The sequence below is a fragment of the Hippocampus zosterae genome, chromosome 2 (genome assembly GCF_025434085.1).
Source record: "Hippocampus zosterae strain Florida chromosome 2, ASM2543408v3, whole genome shotgun sequence".
In the NCBI taxonomy this organism is placed as follows: domain Eukaryota; kingdom Metazoa; phylum Chordata; class Actinopteri; order Syngnathiformes; family Syngnathidae; genus Hippocampus; species Hippocampus zosterae.
In genome coordinates this window covers 35,481,180-35,505,926 of record NC_067452.1, presented here as the reverse complement: position 1 = coordinate 35,505,926, position 24,747 = coordinate 35,481,180, and the positions used below count along the sequence as shown (strand labels likewise).

The 24,747-nt window shown below is 41.4% G+C and overlaps 3 protein-coding genes and 1 long non-coding RNA gene across 6 annotated transcripts in view; 1 reads left to right on the top strand and 3 right to left on the bottom strand.

Annotated features, from left to right (window-relative positions):
- Nucleotides 1-24,747, top strand: part of LOC127591554 (LHFPL tetraspan subfamily member 4 protein-like) — a 219,266-nt gene that overhangs the window by 22,019 nt on the left and 172,500 nt on the right. Inside the window, exons 2-4 of one of the 2 annotated variants that reach the window (XR_007959906.1) lie at nt 343-579; nt 2,452-2,468; nt 4,322-4,625. Coding sequence is in view for 1 of the 2 variants with exons in the window: in XM_052051774.1 (XP_051907734.1) it covers nt 343-579; nt 2,452-2,468; nt 4,322-4,375 (308 nt within the window). In the remaining variant the exon portion in view is untranslated. Of the gene's footprint in view, nt 1-342; nt 580-2,451; nt 2,469-4,321; nt 6,046-24,747 lie in introns of those variants that run through there. The other variant, XM_052051774.1, reaches the window with a different exon arrangement.
- LOC127591231 (keratin, type II cytoskeletal 8-like) overlaps nt 1-24,747 on the bottom strand; it is a 114,960-nt gene that overhangs the window by 31,804 nt on the left and 58,409 nt on the right. The window lies entirely within an intron of this gene.
- On the bottom strand, nt 10,173-12,079 carry LOC127591671 (uncharacterized). The gene is made up of 3 exons (XR_007959922.1): nt 11,685-12,079; nt 11,461-11,566; nt 10,173-10,277 (listed from the first exon to the last, which is right to left on the bottom strand). It is a non-coding gene; the product is annotated as an uncharacterized LOC127591671 (long non-coding RNA).
- Nucleotides 15,557-24,747, bottom strand: part of LOC127590852 (plexin-B1-like) — a 48,723-nt gene continuing 39,532 nt past the window's right edge. For both annotated transcript variants that reach the window (XM_052050353.1, XM_052050362.1), the window contains 16 exons: nt 24,442-24,590; nt 24,242-24,342; nt 23,958-24,175; nt 23,118-23,296; nt 22,939-23,005; nt 22,564-22,710; nt 22,127-22,301; nt 21,453-21,556; nt 21,197-21,281; nt 20,584-20,756; nt 20,143-20,303; nt 19,751-19,898; nt 19,282-19,346; nt 17,505-17,580; nt 17,232-17,306; nt 15,557-16,691 (listed from right to left, as the gene is read on the bottom strand). In XM_052050353.1, the coding sequence (XP_051906313.1) occupies nt 16,587-16,691; nt 17,232-17,306; nt 17,505-17,580; nt 19,282-19,346; nt 19,751-19,898; nt 20,143-20,303; nt 20,584-20,756; nt 21,197-21,281; nt 21,453-21,556; nt 22,127-22,301; nt 22,564-22,710; nt 22,939-23,005; nt 23,118-23,296; nt 23,958-24,175; nt 24,242-24,342; nt 24,442-24,590 (2,028 nt within the window). In that variant the 3' untranslated portion in view covers nt 15,557-16,586. The remainder of the gene's footprint in view (nt 16,692-17,231; nt 17,307-17,504; nt 17,581-19,281; nt 19,347-19,750; nt 19,899-20,142; nt 20,304-20,583; nt 20,757-21,196; nt 21,282-21,452; nt 21,557-22,126; nt 22,302-22,563; nt 22,711-22,938; nt 23,006-23,117; nt 23,297-23,957; nt 24,176-24,241; nt 24,343-24,441; nt 24,591-24,747) is intronic.

Sequence of the window (24,747 nt, the reverse complement as noted above, 5' to 3'; positions counted from 1 at the left end):
CCCATTGAGCAGTGGTGATTGAGGTGTCGCTCTCAAGCACTGCAGCGAAGATGTAAAAGGGTACCGAGGCCAAGTTAACCTCAATAAGTCAGTTATGTTTTCATGTTTTCCCGGTGACGACATCCACTCATCCATATTCTATACCGCTTATTCTGCACAGAGTCACGCCAGCCGCACAACTTTCAGATATACGAATTACGACGCACCCAGTGGCCCTTTTCCTGGCATAACATTTTTGTTTGTTGAAAAATTTCAAATGACTGACCGGTTCACACCTGCGGTACCCCTTCACACTTCTTTCCCTCCTAATTCCGTCTCTTCCTTCTCCTCGTCCTCATGCAGGAGTATGTCTGGTCCTGGGCTGCATGATCTTTCCTGATGGATGGGATGCCGAGGTCATCCGGGACATGTGTGGAGAGCATACGGGGAAGTACTCCTTGGGTGACTGCTCGGTACGCTGGGCCTACATGTTGGCCATCATTGGCATCCTCAACGCCCTGGTCCTCTCCTTAATGGCCTTTGTCCTGGGCAACCGGCAAAATGATTTCTACCTGGACGACCTGCAGACTGACAACAAAGGTTAAGACAAGTGTTTCCTGTATTTAAACATTGTAGAATATACAGTATTCCCAAATATAGAGTTTGTAGTTTTTTTGTTTTTGTTTTTACTTTCACGACTTGGGCCGCCCGGTGCTCCAGTGGTTAGCGCCTCACAGTGCAGAGGTTGTGGGTTCAATCCTGGCTCCAGCCTCCCTGTGTGGAATTTGCATGTTCTCCCTGGGGCTGTGTGGGTTTTCTCCGGGTACTCCGGTTTCCTCCCACATTCCAAAAACACGTATGGCGGGCTGAATGAACACTCTAAATCAGGGTTGTCAAACTCGTTTCTGTTGCGGGCCACACTGTAGTTTCCCTTGGAGGGCCGTTATGAATTTTGAGAAACCATATAAATGTTTAATCCTGTCCACATATTACATACACAGCGCTAAAACAAATTGATCAATAACTAGTTTTACAATCAGAAATCAAGAATAATGCCTGTTATTGTGGATTACATATGACAATTTGAAATTTTGCTTCAGACTTTAGCAAGCATCATGGAACTTGACATGATTGATTTGCTTTTGCGGGCCACATAAAATAATGTGGCGGGCCAGATCTGGCCCCCGGGCCTTGACTTTGACACCTATGCTCTAAATTGTCCTTAAGTGTGAGCGTGGATGGTTGTTGGTGTCTGTGTGCCCTGCGACTGTCCGGCACCCCCTGCGACCCTTGTGACGATAAAGCCGAGCAGAAAATGGATAGATGGATTTTTCACGCCCTCCACCATTCATAAAAGGACATATGCGCCTGCTTCACTTTACATTGAGGGACGATTACTCCCGGAAAGATTTCCGTGGCAAATCAGGATAAAACTCCTAAATAAAATAAGGCTCCTTATTAAAATGAGATGTTCTACTCCATTTGGAAAAAGGTTGCTGTTTTATGATCAGCTCCAGAATGGAAATGCCTTTACCCGATAATATGGCATTTCCAGTGGGTTTTCAAATTCTAAACGACGACAAGGAATTCAGATTTTCCGTTTGAGTTTCAGCACACCACTCAAAAGCTGGAGAGGCTCCCTTGGCGTGACTCTGACGGTTTGCACAAAGTTGCATCAGGATGCTTGAATCCTTCTCGTTAAGCCGTGCGAAAGCAGAAGATGATTGGAAGGAAGGAATGAAAGGAGGGATCGGGGGCAGAGGAGAGCAGAAGGTGTCGCATAGGACGCCAAAAGAAAGTGTGTTCATCAGCTGCAGAGGAGGCAAATAGAGTGACGCCATGACATAATAGTGACAGGAATAGCGCGACGGCGTAAGACGTGACAACAAATGGGGGATCGAGATGTAAAGCACAGAGGAGAGGAGGCATAGGCTGAGGCTGCGAGATTTTAACAATATTGTCACATAAGATGTCTCACTTTTCCGACGGATCTCTGATGGTTTCCATGGTAACTGGAGATATTCCAGCGCGTGGGCGTGTCTTTCTGTTTTTATCGGATTAACCCCACTGACTGCTTTTTGTTGTTTGTTTGTTTTTTTCACACCGAATGGCCCGATTGTTTCATCAGCTGTGTGAACTTCCTTTTCCTTCCCTCCAGTTTTTACATTCATCAAAATTGAAATTGCTCTCTGCCGGCAGTCAAATAACGAGGGAAATGAAACTAGATTCATGTTAATAGAAAAATTTTTTAAAAAACAGCACGGAAAGGGAAGCATTTGAAGAGGAAATGAAATGCGTATAAGCCGGCACATGCAGCCAAGGAAGGTCTTCATTCAGCCGTAAACAATGACTTTGATGCTTAACTCACGCTTACATAAGCGTATTCGCGTTTTGCACAAATATGCACTTTCTTCCCCTTTACAAAAAAAAAATCCACATGCTAACGCTGTTCTTCCATTTGTGTCTTTTCAGATTTTGCCGTGTCCAGGGTAAGTACGGAATTTTGCTTTGTCAGTTGCACGTGCATTATATGCACATGCACACACACATACACACACACTCGTTTACTCACAAAACGTATCAGGGTGCAAGTAAGGGGTACAATCAAATACAATTTCACCATGTCAAATGTGGATACAGAGAGTGAACACACCTGGTAAGAAATGAGAGCATGATGAATAATTTATAATATTATAAATGGGTGTTTTTAACAGGGGTGTGTTTACTTTCTATAACCACTGCAAGCCATATGAAAAATTAAAGGTTAAAATCACAACGCTCAAATTCAAACTCATGCACAGAGGTCGAAATGCAAACAAAACATACACTGAGACAAAATTCATTGTCATCAAAAAGTCAATAAAACACATTCACTTCGTAAACAAAGCTTTTTAAGGTTGCTCTTGTTTTCAGCCCAATTAGAGTGCATTGACCAAAAAAAAAAAAAAAACTTTCTCGTGAGAACAGGTGTTACTGTGATATTGCGATTTGTCATTTCCCCTCTGTGCATAATGCCAAAGCGAACGTGTGTGTGTTACTGGGGTGTGTGTGTGTGTGTGTGTGTGTGTGTGTGTGTGTGGGGTACTTACTGGAGGGCGTTTAATACAGGTATTTCCCTGGCTCCAAAATAATGAATCGTCTGAGTGCCAAAGAGTTTAATTTCATGGCAAATTAATCAGATAAAAGGACTGGAGCAAGTTGTGAATTTGTCTTTTGGTAGCTATTCATGGGAAGTCTCAGCAGACAAGTCCCAAGAGGAGCCAATGCAGGGATCGGAGGAAAAAAAAAAAAAAACTCGGTAAATGTTGAATAAAATTACTTAAGAGACGCCAAATCCACCATCTGGTGTATTCTTTTAACAGGGAGCTCGAGTGACATTTACAATGTGACAGGTCATGCTTGTTGTGGATGCCTGGTGAGAACTTTAAATCGTCAAAACATTTGCTCCAGCAATCAGGGTGGGAGTGGGAAACCTGGATAGAAAAACCTACAATTGTGGCTGCAGTTGCGTTTTGCATCCACTAGTTGAAGCTATGCTAAAGCGAATACAATACAATACAGCTTTATTTAGCCTTGACAACCGCTGCAGCTGTGACAAAGCGCTTAAAGAATTTTTAAAATAGTACCTCCAAGAAATCAGAATATGAATCCATATGCAGCTCCCTCAGGATGTAGCATGAAGCACAACACGGAGTCCATAAGAATGTGGGGTTTATTCATTGGCAAGCCTGAAACGTATAAATACAAATGGCATTATAAAAGGATAAATGAAAGACTAAAGTTATGAAGACAAGTGATTCAACAAAAAAGGTGTGGATGGCCACAAGGGGCTAAATATTCTTCGAAGTCTTGCTTGTCTCCTTCTTCCTTCGTTTAGTCAGTAGTTAACAATGCTTTTTTGGTGTTATTTTCCTTTCGTAATGGCAGCGCAGAGCTCATAAAGCTCTCCGAGTGCGTGTTGGCGAATGCACATGTCAATTAGTGTCAGGCAGAACCCTTTTAGGTGCCAATTAGTTCTTGCTAATAATCGCCACTAGATGGCATAGGAACACAAAGAGGTAAACAGCTCAATGGAGAATGTAAAGAGAGTGTAACTAACAACAAATATAAAATCGGATTATAGGGCGTACTGTCGGCTTTTGGGAAAATTGAATGCTTTTAGGTGCGCCTTATAACGCGGAAAATACGGTAGTCTAGACTAGACTGAACTCTGAGCTAAATCATGAAAGATAAATTACAGAGCTGTATTGTGACAATAGATTATTTATTGAGTTTAGTCATTCCTTTGGTGACTCTCTTGTGTTGTGTTTATTTTTTATTTTATTTTATTATTTTTTTTTAGATTGAGGTTCGGGATAGACGAGAGCCGAGGTACGGGGTGCAACGTCTCCACTGAGGACGACGTCACACTGGACATCTTCTCTTCTTCTGATATTCCTCTATGTTTCTCTTCCTCTTCCTCTTCTTCTTCTTCTCTATTTCTCTTCTTCTTTCCAACGATCAGGATATCACCCAATGTCAATACAGACACCACGTGGACAGGATTATGTCCGATAAAACAACAACAACAACAAAAAATCCTCAACAAACAAATTCATTGGGATGAACTATATTTTGGAAAAAAAGGAAAAAAAATGTGAACGTCTGTACAGTGGATTGAACACTTGACTTTCTCTACAAATCCTTTTCAAGTCTTCATTTTTGTGAGAAACTCTCAATATGAGCAACCTCTTATCTGTCATTGATTTCTTTTGACACCACTGTTTCGCAACTTTATCGCTGTGTGTGTTTTTGTACACATCCTCATAAGCGACGAATGCGATTCCGTGTACAGCAGTTGCGTTTTAATCTGCAATATGGCCGCCGCACGTGATGAAACATCAAGAGCAGTCGGCTGTGAACGACATTTCAAGGAGTGGCCCATAGCAGCTTGACAAACACCTCTGGGAGATTCTCTGCTGTACATACCAAACATTGTAAATAACATTCATAATTGCTTATTATACATATATATATGTTTTTTTTCTCTTATTATTATTATTGTACCAACACACTAAAGAAAAAGTGGACCGACATCGCTTCGTTCTTCGTAAGGTGCCCAAGTGTGATTTATTTATTTTAAACCACCTCAATTCTTCAACCAGACTTTGCTATCCAGAGTACAGTAGAACGTGAATTTATGATTCTATGTTTTCTTTGATTTTGATTATGTTTATACCTCCGATCAGTGGGAGGCCAAAAGCACTCACTGGACAAGCAACGGTGCCTGCAGCAGTTCCAGGTCACATTGATCGACGCCAGAAGCTGCGTCAGTCAGCACAATAATAAACGTACTGCGCTGGGGTTAATTAAGGCGGTAGCAAATTGTAGATTTTAGGGTACGACTTTTGTGTGATACGTACCCTCATTAACGTTTTGATAAACGGTTCATAAAGTGGTCATAGGTCAGAGGTGACAAGTGAGGACACCTTTGTACTATGCCTCTGCTTGTTGTAAATGGTCGTCAAAACAATGTCCAAATATTTGACGAAAAGCCTCTAATTTTGCCAGTCACACCTGGAAGCATTCGTCAAGATTCCAGACTAACCACGAGAGGTAGCAGCACTTTAAGAAACAGTGAGCCCACACTTGTTGTGGAAAGTCATTTATAACATTTAATTTATGTTTTACAAATACTGCAACTACTTCATTGCAGACTTATGAATCACTCCCATTGTACACATTAATGGCAGTTTGCATGAGAGGCAAAATGTTTGAAAATAGTTTAGCCCCCCTAATCAATAATAACACATTTATGACCTAATTATAAAGTCTTTCTATCATCGAGCGTTTCTGTTTCTAGAATCACAGAAGTCGTATTGACACCTACACTTGGTAGCATTCACAAATTCAAATTAAGCTTCTGAATTTCAAAAAGGGACTCCTTTATGCTTTCCTCACTGAAATTCCTACACCCTAGTTCCTTATTCAGTCATTCACCCCCTCCCTCACCTCACTGTACAGAAGGTAATGTTTACTCACGAGAGAGGGATTTCAGTCTCAAAGTCACGTTTCATTTAAAACTGGGGGGAAAAAAACAATACAACTTGTTTCTTGGATTTGTTTCAAGACATCCTGATAGTATTTTGCTATTTCTGTTGCAAAATGCATCCAGACATTCATGAATGGATGGACACTATTTTCATGAAATGATCAAATTTAATCATGTTTTTGTTCAGTTCCTACTAAATCCCAATGATCTTACTTTTTTTCATTCAAGGAATCCGACCAATTTGTGTTGAATCATCAAGTTGTTTTCTCTTATTTCTATTTTCAGATTCACACATACATGTCCATGCCTCACAAAAGTGCTGTCGCACGACACCGGAACACGAGTAAGATAGAATCTGATCTTTGTGTCTTTTAGCGATTTTGTCATGAACGGGGACAAATCCTGGATTTGCACCTTTATCGGGCTCGACAGTCCAAGGAGGAAGACCTCACTTCCTCGGTGAAGGTATTCCTAGAATTCCAAACCAATGACACTACTGATATAAGCTTTGTACTACATATGTTGCTACATTGCTGCTCCAATAAACATGTAGCTCCTGTTTTTGCTGCACCAGCAACGCGTGAATGAGACAGGACAATTTCAAATATGTAATTTGGTAGGATCTACGACGGTACGACGGTGACAGTAGGCCTTTGTCAAATACAGTGGACCCTTGGAGCTTGGAAGGTTGATTTAAAAAATAAGAATAATAATGGAATGGAAATTGAGCTGAAATCCTTTGAATGGAAGAAGACCAAAAACAACAACGATTCCTTCCTCAATTTCCTTCTTTCTTTTTTCGTTATGTTGTTTGTGTGTATTTTCCCTTCCAGGACAATGGAAAATAATTAAAGAAGGCTCCCTATACATCACGACCTTCTGGTCAAAGCGTAAACACACACATGAAGCTTAGCCGACATAAGTTCATTATGCCACCGCTAACTATCAATTTACATCAAGTCCGTCAGCAAAAATATTTTGACACAGCTTGTCAAGTCAAGTCAAGTCAAGTCAAGAGTATTTATAGAGCACTTTCAAACAGCCATCGCTGCATACAAAGTGCAGTACATGGAGCGATTTAACATACACAATGAACAGTAAGACGAATCCGTAATAAAGGCGGTAGAAAGCACCAAGCAGTAAAATCAAGAACAAATCTAAGTCATACTGAGTCAAACAAAAGAAAGCAAAAGAGCTTGTGTTCAAATTCCGAAGGTCCACTGTACTGTAAAAGGGCAACCATTTGTTTCAACCCAGATTTCGAACTTGATTTTAGCTGCATAGTATACAGCTGATGTGTGGACAAGTCAACAACTTTAAAACTATCGGTCATTTTCCCGCCTCAGACATCTGCAGGTTTGTCTGAAAAGGCACCGTGACTTCGTACCGGCGCGATATGTTTTCCCGTCAACGAATCGAAACGCCAATATGAAACATGAGCCACGCTCGAGCCTACTCTGCAGGAAGATCCCTTGACCTTGCTTTATATAGTCCAGGTACAGTCATGAGCGGATAGCTAGATGTACTCCTCAATGTGTGGTTATTGTTTTGGGATGCTAGCTAGCTAACTCTCAGGAAGCTGTATGTACACAGCACTGTATTTTTGGTTCCTAATGGGAAAATAAGTGCGTCTTGCAGACACGCGCGTGTGCTGGCGTCCCTTGTGGGTTCCCTTTTGACGCTTTTTTGGATTGACGACTCTGGGTTTACAAGCTGGGACAAGCAGTCAATATATTGAAAAATAGCCCTTATGCTGAATCTAACGATGCTGTCGCGCTCACAATTTTCGCCTCATCAACCATCGCAGTGCCAAGCCTTGATTTGAAACCACCGATGAACTGTGTGCAAATCATTGTTGTAATATGTAAAGGATGTGGTCGAAAATGTGATTTTTGTCCCCCCCCCCCCCCCCCCCCGTCCCACCTTCTTCCTTTACACTTTTTAGAGAACTAGTCCTCATGCCGACACCGAAGCATGGACATTTTCCATCTCTATGCTTTGCATAAAGGTGGTAATGTGTCTTGATAGGGACTATATCAGGATTTTCTTACCCTCCTCTCACTCGGGAATACTTAAAGGGTCCGGGGTGTGTTTCACAAAACAAACAAAAACTCGAAAGAGGCTTATGTAGTCCTTTTCGGACTTGCGAGCGTCATTGGCCGCACATCAGCCAGTCCTGGGCTCCACGTTTGCCAATCCCAAGGAGTGGACGCCAAACTGAAATAAACCTTGACCAGGAGCTGACGCTATCTTAACCCTGATGAGCACATCTTTCTACTACTCCAGGTGCCTCTAAGAACTCTTGATCCAGACGTGGTGCAGAACCAGCAAACCAAGTAGTGACACTGTAGGGATGTTGTGTTTGTTTATTTGTTTGGGTTTTTTTTTTCTACTCAAAGACTACAACACTTCGACTGAGCGCTCAGTTGTTGTGAGATGGATCTGTCTGCGAATGGGGGGGAGGGGTGGGGGTCCACTCGGTTTGGAATCGAGCAAAAGAAGTAAATAACTAAGATGCCCCACTTGATTGTTAACTTGGATTTTGGGGGCAAATGTTTCTCAACTTTGAATTAAACAACTTGATCTTAAATTCAAAGATAGAAAGAAACGTCGAGAGGGGGCGGGGGCGGGCGGGAGGTGTTTTCCGATTTACCTAAAATATTTGCTCACCTTGTAAATGTCGTTGAAGTGTTTTGTCATGCAATACCATGTATAAAGACATCTTGTTGGGAGGGGGTGGATGGAGTACGGGGCAAAATCTGACTAATGTCCAGTGATTATGTTCTGATTCTTGTTGACTTTTGTATTAATTCTTGAAATGTTGCCAAAATGTCAATTATGAGATTTTTTTTTTTTTGGTTTTGCTTTTTCTAAAACTGTGTTGCTTTGTTTTGTGTTACAAAAATGATTCGTGAGCATATATGTCAGAAGGTTGCTTTGATTCATGTTTTGCTCTCTATTAAGGTTTCCATTTGCTGTGTTTTCGTATGATGTTTGTCGTTTTGTCTCAACCAGATCATTCTTCTCAATTGATTTCAACTCACGAATAAATGATTTCCTGTTGGACTCAACACCCCGAAAACTCACTCACAAAAAAAAAAAAAGAAAGAGAGAGAGAGAGTGAAAGAAGTCAAGTCGTGAATTGACTTTATTGTTGACGGAGTCTCAAATGAGTTTTGTTGCTTTTCATGGTTTATGCTGACATGATGCTGATTTTGATTTTGAAGTTATATTGTCTAATTAATTGCTCTGTGTGAATAGTATTACAACTCACTGCGACAATTTCTGTTACTCAAACACATTTTGAGAAAGTCGAATAAAAAAATATTTTACATTCCAAAGAAAAGTTTGGTTTGTGCCATGCTTCGATGCAAACTCCTTCATGGGGCATTTTGCCTTAATCGCAGAAGTGCATGTTTTTTTTAGTTTTTTTTTTCTGATCAATACATTTTGGAAATTTCCATATACAGTATTAAATGAAACATTATCATTACTCTCAAGACAAACTTTTTGTTAAATCTCGCTCTTTGCGGCGGATTGCTTTTAACTGCTCAAGTGTACCTAATGAAGAGGCTTGTCGGTGTGAGTCATGAACAAATATGAAGTCTGTGGCAGGTGTTTATCCATCTTGATATAGCAAGTTGAGGTTCAGTCAAACAGGAGACTGTTGATGTCATTTACATCCGCAGCGCTGTGGGTGAGTCACACAACCCAAAATATCTCAACACGCGCACACACACACACACACACACACACACACACACACACACACACACACACAAGCATACACAGACAGGGTGGCATTGGGTAACAGCGCCAGCCGCCGTGTGAATCCTGTAAATATTGTCCGGTTAAACGTCTGTTAATCATTTATCATTTAATCATTAATCATCTTTTCCTCTGTGTGGTCTGACTCGAGCAACCGCCACACTTTGTTGCATGTCAGCGACATTAAATTGTATCCTTAATTCAACCAAGTTGGTGTGTACCCAACGACTTCATTTTTGCATCTAATTTGTTTAACTTGAAGAAACCCTACAACAGGGGTCTTCCATCGTGTTCCTCCAGCGCCGTTGCCCTGCCAGTTTTCTATCTCTCCCTTCTGCAACACCATCCAGCCATCCATCATCTGAGCATTATATTTTTTTAACATCAAAATGGCAATGGGTAATATTCCCATTGCCATGATGCTCCTTTGTTTTTGTGTTTGTTTCCGGCTTGCCCCTCATTCTTCTTTTGAGCAATGGCTGCACAGAGGCTTCCATATCTTCTATATATATATTGCCCGCACGCGGTCTGTCCTTCCGTCTGTCCCTTTTCAAAACGTACCTACTTCACCGCGCCGCTGCGCGCCGCCACTGCGCCGCTCAGGCAGTGGCTCACTACGATCGCGCGGGCATCTTAGCGAAAAAATGTTGTCTACCCACAAGCATTGCAATGAAATTGCTAGTTATTTAGTAGAGCTAAACATCTCTTTATTTTCGCGATAAGCAATGAAGATGAACAAAAAGTTGAACCAAGCAACAACACTTTTGTGGGCCGAAGGCCCACCTTACCAGCCTTCCGCAGGAACTAGCTGATGAGCCGCCCGGAGGGCGGCGAACCAGCTAGTACCACATAAAAGGTAAGCTTTGATTTTTATTTTTTATCATTACTTTTTTTGTTCTGGTAGTAATAGCAATCAAGAATGTAGTACTTTTTTTTGGTGGTCTTTCTGGCCATGATTAACTGAATCAAACAATTGCATTGGAACATTTGATATTTGACCATTCCTGACCAAGAACAAAAAAGCATTAGTAAATAGAAAAACAATTGTAATGCCATGTATGAAAAAACAAAAAACAAACCCAGAATATAGTTATTTATATGACTTTATATACATATATACAATAGTCATTTGAGTAAAAATGGTATATATATATATATATATATATATATATATATATATATATATATATATATATATATATATATATGCACACACACACACACACACACGTCTATTGCGAATATATACACTCTCAATGAATAAGGATATAATTTTCGAAGAAATATTGTAGGCTTAAGTAAATAAAGTCATAACGTTATGAAGGGTGGGAAAAGTGAATTTAACTCTAAATACACATGTACTTCTATCATAAAAGGGGGAGGGTGGAATGAGTACGGTACTTTGGATAAGGTTTTGGTTTGAAGTGACTTCAACTGTAATTGGAGAGAAAATGCAATTTTGCAAGACAACAATGTACAATTTGGGGAAGAGGAAAAAAAAACCCAAATCAGTGAGGCAAATTAAGAATCTCCTGTTAATCAAACTTTTGATGGTGTCTCCAGACGGTCAGAACAAAATGCTCGTGTTGCATTCTGCAGGACCTTAAATTTCTAAGAAAAGATTACAAAGTGTTTTTTTTTGACACATGAAATCAAACTACATTCCACATTTGTGTTGGTACTTTGGTTTTCAGGTATGTGTTCTTATAAGAACAAGTACTACAAGCCCGGCGATTCATTCAGAAGAGGCTGTGATAAGTGTTATTGCCACAACTTTGGCTCCTACTGCTTTGCGTGAGTAGCCGAATTCATTCACTTCAGGTTACATAATAAAGTCTCATTCGGGGTCCGTGCCGTCATGGTGACTGGTTCTCATCGGGTTTCCTTTCTCCTGTGTGATCACGACCGTGTGTGATCACAAACCCACTTCCTGGCCTAGGGAGTGTCAGCGGCTCAGGACTGAGTGTAGTTACAAGGTCGTTTATGAAAGAAATCCTCTTTTGGCATGCCCATCATACAGCTGGATAGGATGAAAGGCGATGGTATTTTTTTTTTTGAATAATTGATAAATATGAAACAATTACAAGATGAATAAAGCGGTCAGACAATGACTAAGCTTGAATTTAAGTGTATTGATGATTTATTGCTGTGATGCAGACGTTGTATCGGTCTGTTGCGGTAAAGAAGGAGCTGAGAGAAAGGGTGAAGCTCTCAATTTACCGGTCGATCTACTTCCCAACCCTCATCTATGGTCACGAGCTATGGGTCGTGACCGAAAGAACGAGATACCGGATACAATCGGCCGAAATGAGTTTTCTCCGCAGGTTGGCCGGGCTCTCCCTTAGAGATAAGGTGAGAAGCTCGGTCATCCGGGAGGGGCTCAGAGTCGAGCCGCTTCTACTCCACAGCGAGAGGAGCCAGATGAGGTGGCTCGGGCATCTGATTCGGATGCCTCCTGAGCGCCTCCCCGGTGAGGTGTTCCGGTCATGTCCCACCGGGAGGAGACCACGAGGAAGACCCAGGACACGCTGGAGAGACTATGTTACCCAGCTGGCCTGGGAACGCCTCAGGATCCGCCAGGAAGAGCTCGAAGAAGTGGCTGGGGAGAGGGAAGTCTGGGCTTCCCTCCTAAAGCTGCTGGCCCCACGACCAGACCCCGGATAAGTGGTGGAAAATGGATGGATGGATGGATGATGATTCATTTCCCTCCCACCACATCTGAGATACAAAGCACGAATTGTCCAGGTCAGGTCAGAAATGGCATCTTTTGGCAGTGGAAGATATTTTCTCGGGCCTTTGTCACTCATGGGCCCTTGGAATTCTTATTCCACATTTCGTTGCTCCTGATTTTGAGCTGTGCACATGCAAAGCCTTTTAGGATGTTGCTTATGTATGTCGGAGTCGAATGTGGGCTTCTGGGAAAGTTAAAAGTTGCCATAAGCGTAACAGTCGATGTTGAATGGACAAAACAGAGTGGCTGCATATCAGTATCAGGTATTATTGAATTTAAAATATCATCCAGATAAAACGTAACCTGTGAGCATGTAAATCCAACAGTCATTTGTGTATTCTCCGATTTGTACACCATGAATGAAGATGATTGACAAAAACCCAGTGATTTGGATAATAACTGTACAAAGTTAGGATTAATTTTAAAACACACTTTTTATCAGTCCAAAGTCTTTTCGACATAAAATACTGACGGCCACAAAAAGAATTTAGGACATAAAGCAAGGCACTGTGAATCAATCACGTGTAAGGACACTAGCGGATGACAATCAAGACCAACATTTTGACAGGTTATTTGAAAAATATCATTTAAAATAATACCTTTTGTTCAATCCCAGTGTTGTGATGTGAGTACATGTTAAGTATATCATTCATATTTATTATATTAGTGCATGCGCATCATGGGGGAAATTATGAAACATCATCATAGCATAACGGTATTCTCTTGGGTTCTCAGCATCCTTGAGCTCCAGCTGCTTGAGGCCTCCCAGGACCTCGGAACTAAGCGATAACCCAGATTTACTCCTAACACACACAAAGTATGTGAAGGCAACAACAACGACAGTTGTACTCATCATACCTCTATCAAGGCCAAACAATCCTAATTTGGAGCGACACCTTTCGATATACCGGATACTGGATATGCCTTTTTTTCTTCATTAAGATGCCTGCATTATTCACTGAGAACTGATGGAAAGTGAGGCTAAATGTCTCCTTTCCAGCTCACTCACCCAAAGCTGTCTGGATAAGAGTTGGCTGTCAAGAAACACGCAATCCACTTTTATTTTTCTTCTGATCCTGCTGATTGACATAGCTACAAAACGCAAACGCATATGCGGCAACGTGGAGTTGTTTGCATTGCACATTTTGATGACATGTCAAATATTTAGGGCTGGGCTCGTGTTGCTTTCGGGTCCCTGAGGGCAAAGGAACTACTTTTAAATATGTTCTTACAGACTTTCATCCCTTTCTGGAAATTTGGCCCGCGGCACAGGTTGCTAAATGCGGACATACGGAAGTCATACTATTTACAACTCAGATGTCAATCATTTGGTAGCCTGGCAACTAGCTGCTGTTCTGGCCTACAAGAAAAGAATGAGTGAGATAAAGCACATCCAAATTTGGATTCAGAGAGATCCACAACCTTTTACATGTTGATCCAAAAAAGCGATCAGATCTGAAACTTGCTGCCTAAAATAAATAATAGCATTCTTCTGCGGAGTTCTGAATTTTATGAAATTCCACTGGAATTACTATTTGCTTTATTCCATGGAAATGTGAGTATTGGAAAAAAATCTCAGAATAAGACTTGGAAAAAAAAAGTTACCTCAAAAGCATCAAGACTTCCCTCTCCCCAGCCACTTCTTCCGATTTTTTCCGAAAGGATCCCCAGACGCTTCCCTAAAATAAATAATAGCATTCTTCTGCGGAGTTCAGTATTTTATGAAATTCCACTGGAATTACTATTTGCTTTATTTCATGGAAATGTGAGTATTGGAAAAAAAATCTCAGAATAAGACCTGGGAAAAAAAAAGTTACCTCAAAAGCATCAAGACTTCCCTCTCCCTGGCCACTTCTTCCGATTCTTTCCGAAAGGATCCCCAGGCGCTTCAAGGGCAGCTAGGAGACATAGCGTGTCATCCCAGGGGCCTCCTGCCAGTGGGACGTGCCCAGAACACCTCACCAGTGAGGAGTTCAGGAGTCATCTTAATCAGATGCCCGATCCACCTCGGCTGGCTTCCCTCAACATGGAGAAGCTGTGGGTAGACTTCCTGGGAATGACCCAGCTTCTCACCCTATCTCAAGGGGAGAGCCCGGACACCCTGAAACTGAAGAAACCTATTTAATTCGCTCGTATCCAGCAAATTGTGTGAGTTTGATGCTATCAGTAGCAGAAATGATTATTTATTGGTCTCAATTTCCCATTAAACTTATTGACAGAATCAAGCAAACAAACAAAACGGCATCGACAGAGTGAGCGAAGTGTAATTTGGAGCAAACCATTTCAATGACACTGACTTGGAAGATAAAAGTTAAAAGATCAAAGTTTGGAATGAAACGGCTTACCAGGATCCATCACGTGCCCTTCCGTAGCGGCGGCGCTGTAGAAGATCATAGTTAATTGCCTTTTCATTCAGGTTATGAATAAGAATGTGAGCATGTCTCAAATAAAGCCGGCAAGACAACTCTAATATTAATCTGATGTATCGCAATGGGTTATAAGAAGTCAAACCATTGTTAGAACCAGGAACACTTTATTGTGATATGTTCAGCCATTGTTAGGTCAGGATTACTTGGGAAGACTGTGCATCTACAGAAAAAAAGAAATTACAATTAAGAGCGTCCACATCCACACGCAAGCTACAAGCAACACTAATGTGTATGTACAGGGTGAGGGCTTGCAAAAATAGTCAGTAACACATGAAACAAAAAAAAAGTGTTTGGTTTTTACTGAAGTGACAGCAAGAGCTCACATCTTAAAACAACCCAAAGGTTTCAAATAAAGATGGCTATTTTTTATTATTTTTTTTTTGCTTTGAAAATGAAAAATAAAATACATTGAACTTGGAAGGGTATCTGATGCAGCAAAATCCTAAACATTTACCGTTTACCGATAAAATAAATAAACAATAAATAAAACGTTTCAAGGCAAAATAATTCACAGAGGATCAAAGGTACCTTCATGAACCCAACAGACGTTAAAATAAACCGAATAGCGGGTCGGGGGAGACAGGTTTTACACGCATTTTTCTGAATACGCTTACGTTTGGAGAAGACTTGATGATTACAACGACGAATCACCCCCCCCCCCCAAAAAAAATGAACAAAAGCTTCAGTCATGGCACAGTGAGGCTGCGCTTTGGCACAGAGATGCTAAATGCTAATGTCGGGATGCTAACAGCAACAACAAAAGCTTTCTCTGTCATGCCCGTCGGCCTAGTTGCAAATAAATGAACCGCACAATTTAAAGCACCTATTCAAATTGTTCTTTTAAGACAACCGTCAATGACATTCGCGTGAGCGCCTTTTGTTAGGAAAAGCGCCGCTTCAAAATGTTCTTTTAAGGCAACTGTCAATGACATTTGCTCGAACTCCTTTAGTTAGTTTAAAAAAAAAAGAAGACGACAAATAGAAGAAAGTGATCTTGTTCATAAGCCTCAATAACGGACATTCCTTTGTGATTTATTTATTTATTTATTTATTTTTTATTAAGGAAGTGTTGTATCTTGTTTGTACCGATTTCCGGGAAGGCGAGGGACAAGGAATGTCTTTATCATCTTCCATGTTGGACGGATCCATTTTTGAGTGAAAAGTTACTTTATAGGGTTTTGATAAAACCTTGATTTGGTTGCATTATTTAGAGTACAGTATTTCTGATAAGAGCCGCGAGTAAGTGGGTCCCCGTTGAATTGAGGATGACTTGAAAGAACAACCGAAGGTAACTCGAAGCAAATTTGTCAAGGCCGCTTTCCAAGGTTGACAATTTTTTTCGTAAGACATTTCTAACAATTGGGAGAGGCGTTTCAAGTCAGGCACTCTTGCTTTTCGCCCTTTTTTCCATCTCCTGTGTCTCATGTGGACTAATGCATGTACTTTGTACATTTTTAGGAATGTTCTGTGTGGTTTTCCGTCGAGATCCACCGTGGAAAGCAAACATCCTTCCTTATCGTTTCCCTTTCTCAAATGCTCCACAACGTCCTTGGTTTGGGTATAAAATTGTTCTGCTTTCCAAGAGATGGCATATCATTTCCCTTCAAGGTCTTCATGGTTTAAAAGGAAAACCAATCTGGGTGTTGGGTCATAGATCTGTGACTTTGTTCTCGACGGCGGCAGCAATCTGCTGCAGCCTGTATCCAAGCTGCATCTTCTGGGCTGTGCAGTCCTCCTCCAGGGCTGTGACGATCTTGTTGGATTGGACAGAAATGGTCAAATGAAAATAAATAGACAATATTGTCATGAGAGTTGCATTATTTGCTAGAATAAGGAACACAAAGACAAACACAAATATCAAAGCAGCTCGCCGCTTTGATATTTGACAATATTTGCTGGAATGTCATTTTTAATATTCTGCGGGCAAATAAAGAGCTGTTAAATGACAGTTGGTGCATCGACCAAATGCTATTCAAATTCTGTTCTCTGATACTCTGTATGAATTTGATGGTCTCATGCGCCATCCCGTACTGTGCATTGGAAGCACTGCAAAGCTATTATTATTATTGTTAGCGAGAAAGAAAACGCCTTCCAACAAGCCGGCTGCTATAGTGACAGTTATGCATTTGAATAAGGAAAAATGAAAAGGAATCAACGTACTTTTTACGTTCGTATGGAAATGTACTTAAAATGTACGGCATATATTAAACCACACATATTTTTCAAATGTACAGTTACCATCTGCACGTCGTCAACATGCAACTGTCACACTGGATGATTTTGTGACACTCACTTGATCATAGTACTTGTTGATGTACTTGTACAGCTCGTGCAAAGCCACCAGGAAGTTGACTTCTCCAGCATAGTTCTGCGTTTAGACGGGTGAAAACATAGATGAACCATGGGGGTGCGGGGGGTGGGGGGGTATAAAGGAGTCGCATTGGTTTCCATTCATAATTGATTTTAAACTTAACATCCATCTCAAAAGGAAACCGCGATGAATGATTTAGAGGTTCTAAGCATGGACAACATTTTCCAACATTGGAAGACATGGAAGGTAACATACACGGGAGAGCTCTGCCAGGGCTGAGTTCATCTCCTGGTCACTGGCTGAGATGGTTTGACGGATGTCGGCGTAGTACCTGAAGAAAGCAGAAGCGGTAGAGTTGAAAATGTGCCTTCTTTTTTTGAACACATCATAAGTACTAAATACTGTTCGGAGGTTTTTCTATCTTACGTATTTGTTTCGAAAAAGCACTTGCTCTCAATAAGGGTTGTGGACGAGCTGGACACGAGGGAGGGAGCACCCTGGACTCTGACAGTCAATCGTAGGGCACATATGGAGCCCTGCAATCCGTTTCACCTACATTCTTCACACTGTGTGACTCCTCTGATGCTTGAACATCAGATAACACACACACACACCTGTAGACTTGGGCCCCCTGTCTCCTTATCTGAAAACAACGGTCTCAAACTGGGGCCTTAAACTGGACAGTGATTTCAAACTCGATCGGCAAATTGGTGCCGTTGTTAAATCCAGCCTCTTTCACCTTAGACAGCTGGCCAAAATAAAACCTCTCCTCTCACATGAACACTTTGAGACAAGTAATTCATGCCTTTGTCACATCCCGGCTGGATTACTGCAATCCCCTGTACTTTGGAGTCAGCCAGTCCTCCATTAAGCTCCTTCAGCTGGTCCAGAATGCCGTTGCTCGCCTCTTGACTGGTACTCGTAAGAGGGAGCACATAACTCCTACTCTGGCATCCCTTCATTGGCTCCCCATTCATTTTAGAGTTATTTTCAAGATCCTCCTCTTTGTTTTCAAATCTCTGAATAATCTCGCACCACCTTACCTCTCTGAGCTCATCCGCCCCTACACCCCTGCCCGGCGCCTCAGGTCTGTGGACCAGTCTTTGCTAGACGTACCAAGAACTAAACTGAGGCTCAGAGGGGATCGAGCCTTTTCTGTTGCTGGTCCATCTCTCTGGAATGACCTCCCACTGAACATTCGGCAAGCCTCCTCGCTGCCCATCTTCAAAACTCACTTGTATTCTTTGGCGTTCGACTCAGCATGACCTAGATTTGTTCTTGATTTTACTGGTTGGTGCTTTCTACCGCCTTTATCACCGATTCGTCTTACTGTTTATTGTGTATGTTAAATCGCTCCATGTACAGCACTTTGTATGCAGCGATGGCTGTTTGAAAGTGCTCTATAAATACTGTTGACTTAACTTGACTTGACCTCAAAGCACACCTTAACTACATCATGATAGCAAGTGGAACGATCCTGTGCCACAATAAGATTTCCTCCGTGCATGCGTCAAAATCGAGGCGGGAGAAAAAAGGAGAGAGGCTCGTAAACAATGACAAGCTAAAAAATAAAGGGGACACTTAAACAGCACAATGCAACTCCAAGTGTCCCTCTATTTTTTTTTTGAGCAGGTTATTTTCATTAATAATATTTTAAAACCAAAAGGGTAAACCGCTTAAATCCAAGGAAATGGCCTATATACAAGTCCCGTATAGTGAGAAGTAGGTTTGGGGTGCTTTTCAAAGGTATGCATCCTACATCAACAACTTAACAAGGCAAATAAAGAAGACAGGTTTGTTACATAAAAAAAACGGCTGTCTAATGAAGCTTCAACCCATCACCAGTGTAAATGTGCAGCAGACAGCAGTGAGTGTGAGTGTGGCATGTCTGCTTTGAGAGCATCCAAGCACGGAAGCCTCGCAGGCCTTGTCTACCAACTGTCTGGCCCTGACAGATTGTCCCAGGCCTCCCTCTCCTCCAATGCAGAGTGCCCCAGGTCAGTGGGCTGACTGCCCGCCCAACAGTTCCTACCTCTCCACCATCTGTTTGTAGCGCGGGATGTCTCTGGCGTAGAGCAACTTGTTGATGGGGGAGTCCTGTGAAAGAAAGACAAATTTAAATGGTGTCCCGCATTCAGGTAGGTCACAAAAGGCTCCTCTCAGACCTTAAAATTTATACGATGAGCTAGAATCTGAATACTTTATTCTTATGCACAATAATGAACATCAAATGATTTATCACTATTAGAAAATTTATTACTAAATGATGTAACTCTAGAGCAGCGCACTCACAGAATTTTGGTTCTCAGTGTACCTGCTCTATCAAATGCTGGCAAATACAAAGAACCAAAAATTGCTGTATCTCTCGTACTCATCAGACCGCGCAAGTGTACCTAATAATGTGGCCGGCGAAAATGCAATACTTGCAGCGGCACACCGGCGGAGTGGTTATAGAACGCTCTCGACAGCAGTTTTATATTGCCTGACTATGCTCGACTCACCCGTCCCAGTTTATGGTCAGCAATTGTGCAAGAGTCCATAAAAGTCTGAGCGATGACAAAGAGCACCGCGTCCACGTGGTCTGAGGTCTGCACGTTGAAGATGAATTGCGGATTCTTCAGGATGTTGATCCAAAATCGCAGAGGTAAGCTGTTTTGGTGAGACAATAACACACATCGGCTCTATCAAAAGGAAAACTAACCATAAACAAAGCAGTTCTGTAAACTGTACACAGTAGGAAAAGAGAGAGGTCTTTTTGGCTCAATGTATTTCTTCAACATTATGACACACTTCTAGATTTATTTGTCAATGGTTATGATATTATTGCAACAGTGCATTGCAAAACTGCAAATTACTTTATTATTATTATTATTATTTTAACGATGGCTGTTACCTGTTTGTTTTCCAAATATGGATCGTCTCCGGGTCGCTGATGTTGTGCTGCAGGGCCTGCTCATCCAACAAGTCAAAAAAGTATTTGACAGCCAGAGGGACGGGACGACTGGTGCTGAGGATGGCCGTGAATAAATCATCCACAAACTTCTGCAGTGTTCCCTGACAAAAAGGGGGATGGGGTAATGCACATTCTTCAGTCTGCAACCGCACAAAAGTGTCATGTGTGTACTTAAAACTGATTTGAATTTCTTGTTTGACATGAATTTTAACCAGACCACTACTTAAGCCAACAAAAATGCATGGCATAACATTTACCAAGAAAATGCCTAGAAATGGATTAAAAACAATTGCATTGCATCACATTTTTGCAGAGAGTTGATGCATTTTTTAAGAGTGAACACCGGGATGCTCTTTCATTTGTGAATGTTCACTCCGTTACCTTCATGGAAAGAAGTCGGGTGAGGTAAATTTCGGGGATGGCCTTGGCTCGCTCGCCGCCCTTCTCCCTCACGCTACCCCTTCTGTGTTTGGGCAACTCTGACTCCTCGGTGGCTTTCACCAGATGCCACAGCTTAATGCCTCCTTCCTCGCCATCATCCAGCATTGGTGTCTCTGATGGGCGGTGAGGAAAAAAAAACGGGGTGGGGGTGGGTGGAAATTGTTATTGTTAGAGTATATTAAACACTTAAGTTATGGTACAGTTCACCAAGATAAAATACGTGTCAGCAAATAGCGTTTAATTTGCATTTATAACAGATCAAGCAACTACATTGATTTATACAACCCCCCCCAAAAAAACGTTTTTTCTAAGCTTATGTTTAACAGTACAGTACACTCACGTGTCAAAAGTCTTAAGGCAGTATTGGTGGACAGTTATCTGCTACTGCCCCTTTAATCCCGTTACAATGTAGAACTACAGTGGGTCCAACATAAATTACTTATACAGTCAAACAGCGACCTCCTGTGGTGATTCGTTTTTTTTTTTTTTTTTTTTTTTTGCTTCATCCTGCGTGTGTATTTGTATACTACTGTGTGTGTGAAAACAGACTCACTTTCTCCAGGCATGTAATCATGGCTGTCATGGAGGTGATTTTTCGTGCTTCTCGGGATGAGGGCGACAGTGGCTCCATCAGGGACCTGCACCACCGCAGGGAGAAAACCACACAATTTTCAGCACATAGCATAGACAAGAAGCTAAAAACAGCATCATCGTGTTTATTTATGAATCTATTTGCAGCAATTTTGCCCAGGTGTATTCAGTGTTAGGGTGATGTACATGTACACTATGTATGTGTGATTGAGACTGACCTTGTAGTGTTGCAATGTATTGAGGCGCTTCCACAAGCCCTGCACAATTGATGTCAGGTCCTCATCCGACAGGATTAAGTGACCTGCCACGCCCGAGCGCCACTCTGGATGGAAAAATAGTAATTATGTTATATTAGTCTGTTCAACGGGATCTGGTGTAAATGAAAACAAATTGCAATTGTCACTGAGGCACTTGGGTTGTCTTTAGTAAATTTGAAAAAGCGTACACGCATCTTTGTTCATTTATGTTGTGATTTTTTTTTAAATTTTGTGTGTGTGTTTTTTTTTTCAAATACAGGTAAGCATAAATAAAGAGTACTTCCTTTGGAGGCCATGGAAAAGATAGAGGTACCAGTATTCAGTGAAGGACCCCTACGGTATCTTGACATCTAACATTGTAGTTCAATTTATCAGGGGGAAAAAAGTTCCTTTAAATCAATTATTATCAAATCATGTAAAATGGAAAGGTTTAAAGGAAATATTCCATATAATGATTTTGTGCTACAGGCTCAACCAGTCCTCAGTGCTCAGAATAAAAAAAAAATACAAATTCCTCATAGATTAAAAAATATATATATTTTTTTTAATTGATTTGTTTTCCTTGAAATATGAAAACATTTAAATTGGACTTAAGGCAACCATGCTATAAGGCTAACAATGCACACAAGACTTACCGAGGTGTAAGGAGTCAACATGTGGCCTCAAGGTGACGGATGCCCCCTTCCAAGTTTGGTCCAAAAGTTTCTCCTTGACTTGGGTGATGGTGTCACAGTCCAGGACCTTGGCGGGCACCGTCTGAGTAGACGCTCCTCCACTGGCAGCAGCAGCTGGCATGACAACATTTAATGTCTGCATTGACAAAATAGAATTTTGAGGATGAGTGGGAGAGAGAAAAAAAAACCCTACCTTGTGCATCAGGTGAAAGTAAGATATTTCAAATTGCGACCATGACAAATAAACTGCAAAAACACCGCCAGATGTGCCCAATATCAACACAGACCCATTGTCATGATATGTGGAATGAGACTCAATGGAAGCATAGTGCAACAATTCTTAATCGGATTGGAATTCAACCCTTGATAATAATTATACTTGAAGCGTGAGCTCTGACCAAGCTACGGTACTCGACATCCTCTCGCAGCAGCCGGTTATCATTCAAAGTGTACTTGGCTTTTCCTGTCACAGCATCCACGGGTCCCTTGTCCACCTGGTGCTTTATTGCCCGGAACAGCATGTAGAATGACTCCCCTGCTGATTCCTGCCCAGGAATTATTATCGGAGGTCAACAATGTCAGATCACAACAGAATTAATTCAAGACTCATTTAGCGATTGTGCTGAATGGAAAGTATTTCCGACTTAGAGGGTGCCATGACTAACCATCCAGTACGTATGACAGACAATAATCTCAGGCTGTATACCATGCACTCAAAAGTATAAGCTAACCATTTGATTTGAAGCATCTAACACAGATAACATGCTCCTTACCCGCAGGAAGTTGAACAGGCAAATGGACATCCAGTTTGTCAAGAGCTTCTCAACCACAGATTCAGTTCTAAGGGAAAAAGAAAAAAAAGGACATGTCTACAAAAATAAACATACGAATAATTATGATGATACAACATCTTATTAAGAAACAAAAAGGACAATTTGGCTGCCCTACAGACCTCCTCAGCATCAGCTTAGGGTTTTTGGCCACATACTGTTCCACCAGGTCATTAAGTAGAGTCTTCAGAATGTCTGTGAAATACTCCAATTTACCATGGAGGGCCACAGTCAGCAGAGAGGCCACATAGGCCCGGTCCCTCGGGGAAAATGTCTGTTGAGCCTCTAGTGTGTGAATAAACTGCAAGACAAAGACGTGAAAAATCCACAATATAGGAAGTGTATGTATATATGGATGGATGGATATAACGACCGTGTTTTCCCCATTATAAAGTGCAGCTAAAAGCATTCAATTTTCCCAAAAGCCGACAGTGCGCTCTATAATCCGATGCACCTTACATATGGATCAATGTTCTGATTTCTTGGACATAGTATTTTAAATGTTCTGTCAAGCTCTTTTGTTACAGCTGCAGCAGTTGTGAAAGCGCTATATAAATAAAGCTGTATTAAGCGAGACAAATAAAGGTTTTCTTATCTTATTGCATTCATTTAGTGTAGCTCCATCTAGTGGATGCATAATGCAACCTTATCCACTATTGTAGATTCTATTCTGAATATGCCATGTGCCCAAAATGAAAACAGTTATATAATAGGCCATTCTTTGGAGGTGCGCCTTGGACTCCAAAGTGTCTTATAGTGCGGAAAATACGGTACAGTATTATAGATATTTAGGATTTTATGGACAGTTAAGTGTTTTTTTCATTTCACTGTAGAGAGAGCGCCTAATTTTGTATCTTTGCAGTAAAAATAAATAAATAAATAAATAAAAAACATGAGGGGGGCAGGTAGTTGTGTATATACAACAAACAAAAAAGACAAACACCGGGCTGTTGATGTCTAACCTTGGTGAGAAACAGTTTACTGTTGAGCAGATTAGACAGCTGAACGAGCCCTTGCTCCACAGTTTGCCTGCGACTTTCCGGGACATCCAAATCTTGTCTCAGCGGTGACTCCTGGTGGCCCGGGAAGAAAATGCGCTCTGCATACGCCTTGTATTCCAGGAAAGGAATACCCGATCCCACCAAATCACTGGACATGTCCATCATCTCAGTCATCAAGTCTGATGGGAGTGAAACAAAATTTTTGGACTTATGAAACATCACCAGACTGGAAAAAAAAAACATACCTGTGAACTCCTTCTTGCAGCGGTCTCGCACACTGGTCTCCAGATTCTCCAATTGGATCTGGACTTTTTTGTAGTCCCTCATGGCTTGTTTGCTCTTCTTCCTGGCAATCAACAAATACAATCACAACACAAAGAAAAGCATGGACATCTCATGACGGAAGCTGTAAACAATATTCCACTTTAATTTTTATTTTTTGTACCTATAAATGAGGACAATTATGAGCACAATGAGGACGACTATTGACGCTCCCACCCCTACTCCCACTTGGGCCTCCAGGGGGAATATGGACAGGCCATTGCTGTCATACTGAACCCTACCCAAGGAGAAGTTCATGTTGCCCATTTTCACCTGGAAGACACAAGGAAAGAAAGAATGCTAAGCCTTATGACCCACTCACACAGGGCCACTTGTCCAGCGTGTCGAATGCTCAACAACAAAGTATGACAAACTCCCGAAGTCAAAATAAATAAACACTTGCACTGATTCAGAATCAGCCCTTGTTTTT